Below are 5,694 nucleotides of genomic sequence, written 5' to 3'. Positions count from 1 at the left end.
TCCTGATTCGTGTCAGCGCCGTTGTGTTCCTTCAGTTAACCCGTCACGCACTACCAAAATACAAACCCCTTCATTTGAATCTAAATGTCAAAAAAATGCTTTTTGTTGAGCAGTCTGTTGCAGTTTCGTCTTCATTTCTTACTTTCAGTTGTGCGAGTGTTGTCCGTATGACACGAAGGAAAGCAGCCCGTCAAGTCGGGAACAAGAATACATTTGACGTCACAATAAGCAAACAAGCGACGTGTGTCTGGTTTCAGGACACCTCCCTCGCAGGGGGTGTGGGAGGGCCGCCGAGCTTCTGTGGAGACCTACGAAAGCGAGCGGCCTGTCGGCTTTTTATTGCCAAGGGAGCGGCGTCAGGACAGCATGCAGAGTGAGTTTGAAATGACGGGACGAGGGAATTCTTTCACTTGTCGGTCTACTGCGGTGGCTCTTGACTATTTCTTGCTGCTGTTGATCACGTCCCCTTGTATTTCTTACCTCAATAGGTTAATTAACCAATGTCTAGGAGCCGAGCAGCCGTAAAAAAAAGAATCTTTGTGTTATGACTCATACCAGTATGGAGAAGCTCTTTAATCCAAATATGTTACGGTGAAAATGACATTATTGTTAAATGTGAATGTTTTTTTTTTTTGTTTTGCGCGCCGGTAAAAAGTAAAGCGCGTGATTATGATTGATTACTTGTTATTGACTCGTATTCCACTCGCAATGGAGGTCGCGCTGCCAGGTGGAAGCTCCCGTCGGTCGACATTCCATACACGGGACTTCCTGCTTGTTTTACGAGTCATCGCAAATGCTAACGACTTCTAGCGTGAGCATTGCTGCTGCTTAAAGGAAACATTTTCTCGGTTGGTTTGCACTTCGCTGTGTCTTAATCAGGTACAACTGAAAAAAAAGAAAAAAAAAAGGTCTGTCATGTTAACGGTGGAAATGACCCAAGTACAAATTTCTTTTTTTCCCTTGAGTTGAACAATATTTCAATTTCTCCCAGAGTTCTTTATTTTTTTTCCTCAAGTAGAGCTTGTAAGTGTTTTTGCAACTTCCGGATGTTTGTCACATGCTCTCCACCTGAGTTCCTCCCTGACGTCTCTTTGATTCCAGGCGTGAGTTCTCCAGCAGGCCGCGTCCTCAACGAGGACCAGTTTAGCTGCTCCATCTGCCTGGAAGTGTTTGTGGAGCCCGTGTCCACGCCATGCGGCCACAGCTTCTGCAAGGCCTGCCTGCAGGGCTACTGGAACCACAGCAAGAAGTTCCTGTGCCCCATGTGCAAGAAAAGCTACACCAGGAAGCCCGAGATGAGCGTCAACAGGGTCCTGGCAGAGATCTCCTCTCAGTTCCAGGGGATGGCGGTGGCCGGCGGGGCCGAGGCACTCGGATCGTCCACGCGAGGGTCCATGCTGAATCTGAGTTCGGATCCGGGATCCCCGAGCTATGAGACTGGCGAGTTTGCGCGGGCCGGGGAAGTCCCCTGCGATGCTTGTATTGGAAGGAAGATGAAGGCGCACAAGTCGTGCATCAACTGTCCCGGGTCCTTCTGTCAAACCCATCTGAGACATCATAAAAAGGTAGCGCAATCGTAGTAATGGTAATAGAAGTCATAGTATATTAATATTATTATTATTAATATTGTTATTATTATTATTATATTATTTTTTATTATATCTATTATAATATAAACATAAATATATAAATAAATATAAATATATTTTGTCATTTTTATTATATTAATAGTATTAATATTAATATATTATAATGACATTAATAATTATATATATTATATATTATTATTATTAATATAATGATATTCTCACTTTGGGAGAGGGCTCCGTCAAAAGCAGCGACTTCCTGTCTGGTGACGTACGACTTGAATTTTCCAGGTGAAGTCCCTGACGTCCCATCGCCTGATCGAGCCCACCTTCCACCTGGAGGATAAAATCTGTAAAAAGCACGAGCGCCTTCTGGAGTTTTACTGCCGCACCGACCACGCCTGCATCTGCAGCGGCTGCGTGGATACCTCGCACAAATCGCACGATGTGGTCTCCGCGGACCACGAGTGGAAGAAGAAGATGGTGGGTGGCAAGCGGCATACCGCCGCGCGTGTACTCCGGCATCTTCGCACGCTCACGTTACCGCGTTGTCCTTCTCCAACAGAGCAGCCTGGGAAAGAAGCGGTCCGAGCTGAAGCACCTGATTAAGGAGCGCGGCAAAAAGCTGGAAGAACTCAAGCAATCCATTAAGGTCATCAAGGTGAGACCTGCTCAGTCGTCAAGCCATGAGGACCCTTATACACCATTCCGTTTCCATATGCATGGGTCACTTTTGATCCGGGCCAAGGATATCCTCGTCGTAAATTATTTTAATTGAATTATGAACGACAGATCCTTTGTCGTGAAAGCCTGTCTGACATTGACAAATGGATGTTATTCCTTCACCAGCCTTGTAGAGAAAGGGGATTGTACCTTATTTAAATGTTACACCACTCATTTTCGGAGAAAATGTCTACTTTGAAACAGATATGATGTCCTATTTGATGTAGAAAAAAACCCAGTCATGATGATTTGTTACTTTTTCACTGTTTGGCTCTGGCCCGGTGACCCTTTAAAGAGCAACTGGTGCATGCAAATGAGGCAAGAACATGTCGTGGAGACCTAGCTGCCAAATAAGGCACAAACATTTCCTTGAAACTGCCCACGTTTTTTAAAAATCCTTGCGGGCAATCAAAACAATGGGGGATTATTCATTTACAAGGAAGCTCACTGTGTAAACACGTTCTCGCCCAGCAAGGTCATTCTTGCATTGATCAAAATGTGTTTTGTTTCGATGGCTTAACACTGGTTCATTCTACCGAATATTCTTTCGACTATGTAGCGCCCCCCTCACTGACCCCAAACCAAACCCATTGTTTCCCCTATGTTCCAACTTGAGAACATGGTCATGGTTGCATCTGATTACGTTTGGATAATTCTAGGGCAAGGGTGCCCAATATGTCGATCGGGATCGACATATTCGACTAGTCCCAAGTCCATCGCAAGGGGTATAGAGCAGGGGTCTCAAACTCAATTTAAATGGGGGCCGCTGGAGCTCGGGTCTGGGCTAGCATGGCGCTAACGCTAACACGGACACATACACATAAAACTTAGCATGTGTGTTTGAAATAGTGCTAGCTCCGTGTTAGCGTCTTAGTGTTTGTGGTGGACGTTTAACATGAAATTAAATCAAAAAATAATTTAATAAAGTTTGGCTAGTGGCTAGCATGGCGCTAATGCTAACACGGACACATACACATAAAACTTCGCTTGTGTGTATGAAATAGTGCTAGCTCCGTGTTAGCGTCTTAGCACCGATTTTCCCCGTTCTTGTGTGTGTGTGATCACATCAGGTCTAGTATTTGGATCAAAGTGGGTACTTGACACTGCCTCCAACCTCCCCATTTCCCCGAGTTCCTCTTCCTCTTGTGCAGCAAATCGTAGCGAGGCCTTCACATGTGCTCGTTCAACCAGTGCGACCGGTCTGTAGAAAAGCCTCGCGTGCTTTGCTTAGCGCGGACCCGAGGAGTGTCTTTGTGTAGCTTTTAATTAGCTCCACCGTGGAGTGCATCGGCGTGGGATTGTTTGTATGCAAAATCCTGTCGAGTCACTTAGTCATACATTTCTCTTCTTTTCCGAACACAGACCCATGAATAAGTTCTTGAGATTGGGTTTTTGAGTGAAGTTTCATAATGAAGCCAAAAATGTACTATAACCTTTACAGGTGAACTTAAAAAGTTTTCAATTTTCAAACTACAAGCAAGCTTTGACTGAAACCTCACTTAACAATCGCCTTCTCTTTTAAATGTTGTCCTTTCTCAGGCGTGGTGGATTCTTTGAATTAAAAACCTGCAATCGCCCCCTTTCATCTGACCTTATTAAACTCTTGAATGCACAACAGTTCATTGTTGCAAACAGGAAATGGCTGTGTGCAGAAGTCAAATGATAGATCCACAATGTAGACACTGTTTGAGCCTTCCCTTGTGTGCGCGCGTGCGTGCGTGTGTGTGTTTTGCAGGCCAGCGCCCAGAAGGAGCTGGAGGAGAGCTGGCAGGTGTTTGCCGAACTGCAGCGCCTGGTGGAGCAAAGCCAGGCCGAGCTGGTGGAGCTCATCGCCACGAGACAACGCGAGGCCGAGCGCCACGCGCAGGAGCTGGCGCGAAGCCTGGAGAACGAACTGAGTCAGCTGAGGAGGCGGAGCCATGAATTGGACGCCCAGGCCCAGAACAACGACAAAGTGGTCTTCTTGCAGGTAGGCTGATCTCAAAATAATTGACCCTGTCCCCCAACCTCTTTTCATTGCGCATTATCTGCGTATAGATGTCAACTGATGGTGGCAAATGGCTACTTTTGTCTGAAATGAAGCTCCTCAACTCACTTCAGCCGCCAAACGGCACCAGAGCGATGCTGTCTGCATCGATTCTCAGTCATTCAATTCATGGATGTGTTTCATCGTTCCCATTTGCTCCATGCAGCACTTGGCCACCTTGCCCCCGCTTCCCGAGCCCACCGACTGGTCGGCGGTGAGCATCAACACGGATCTCTACCTCGGAACCATCCGCTCGTCCGTCAGTGGCCTTATGGACAAATTTCAGGAGGAGCTGAAGAGGCTTTATGGCAAAGGTGGGAGCGCAGCGCCGTTACTTTTCAAAATGAAACTCCTCCTTTTTGCCTCGTCGATCATGCAAAATCTTTGTCTTGTGCTTTAGAACTCCGCAAAGTGCAGAACTACTCCGGTGAGTCACTTTACATCGAAGATGGCCACCAGATGGCGCTCACTCACTCACTCACGTTCAGTGAGCTTTTGAATTGCTAAGGAGTCCCAAACTTGTTTTTTGTTCCTCAGTTGAGGTCATCCTGGACCCAGCCACCGCCCAGAAGAACCTGGTGCTGTCCGACGACGGCCGCCAGGTGAGGTACGAGGAACGCAAGACGGCTCACTCCGAGGGCCCTAAACGTTTCAGTCCGGCCCTCTTTGTCCTGGGCCGGGAGGCTCTGAGCTCGGGACGCCACTACTGGGAGGTGGACGTGGCCCGCAAGACGGCCTGGACTCTGGGTGTGGCCAACGCCTCGGCCCGGCGCAAGGGCGAGATCAAGCTGAGTCCCGCCGGCGGCTACTGGTGCCTGTGGCTGAAGAACGGCCAGGTGAAAGCGCTGGCCTCTTCCCGCCTTCCTCTCACGCTAACGTCCCAGCCCGCTAAAGTGGGCGTTTTCCTGGATTACGAAGGGGGCCAGGTCTCCTTCTATGACCCCAAGGCCCGCCTGCACCTCTACACCTTTGTCCACAACTTTAATGAAAACCTGTACCCCATCTTCAGCCCCTGCCTCAGCCAGGAGGGCAAGAACACTTCCCCTCTCGCTATCACATCCGTCAAACATACCTGACTTTGATGTGGGTTGCAAGGGGGAGGGTGGGGGGACTTCCAGAAAGTTTCTGGTGGAATTTCAATGGGGACCTTTTCATATCGGGACATAGACAGTTTTTTTTTTTTTTTTTGGTCATAAGTAAATATCAATACAAAATCGATAGCTCTCCTTGCCCACAAGTAAGGTCATGACAAGATGTTTAATTGATTTCTGTTTTTTTCACTCCCCCTTGAGCAGCAGTGTAATCAAAACTTGCTCGGACCTCAAAATTTGTCTTGTGACAAATAGCAAAAAATAAAAT

The 5,694-nt window shown here is 47.4% G+C and overlaps 1 protein-coding gene across 1 annotated transcript; it reads left to right on the top strand.

The window, feature by feature from the left end:
• Positions 1 to 252: 252 nt before the first annotated feature.
• Positions 253 to 5,542, top strand: btr12 (bloodthirsty-related gene family, member 12). The gene is made up of 8 exons (XM_019871072.1): positions 253 to 373; positions 1,102 to 1,565; positions 1,878 to 2,069; positions 2,152 to 2,247; positions 4,045 to 4,278; positions 4,502 to 4,649; positions 4,736 to 4,762; positions 4,873 to 5,542. The coding sequence occupies exons 1-8, from the start codon at positions 367 to 369 to the stop codon at positions 5,409 to 5,411; spliced, it is 1,707 nt and encodes a 568-aa protein (XP_019726631.1). The 5' UTR covers positions 253 to 366; the 3' UTR covers positions 5,412 to 5,542.
• Positions 5,543 to 5,694: the final 152 nt, after the last annotated feature.

The sequence above is a fragment of the Hippocampus comes genome, unplaced genomic scaffold (assembly GCF_001891065.2).
Source record: "Hippocampus comes isolate QL1 unplaced genomic scaffold, H_comes_QL1_v1.1 scaffold83, whole genome shotgun sequence".
Classification (NCBI taxonomy): Eukaryota; Metazoa; Chordata; class Actinopteri; order Syngnathiformes; family Syngnathidae; genus Hippocampus; species Hippocampus comes.
This window is presented reverse-complemented; position numbering and strand designations above follow the sequence as displayed.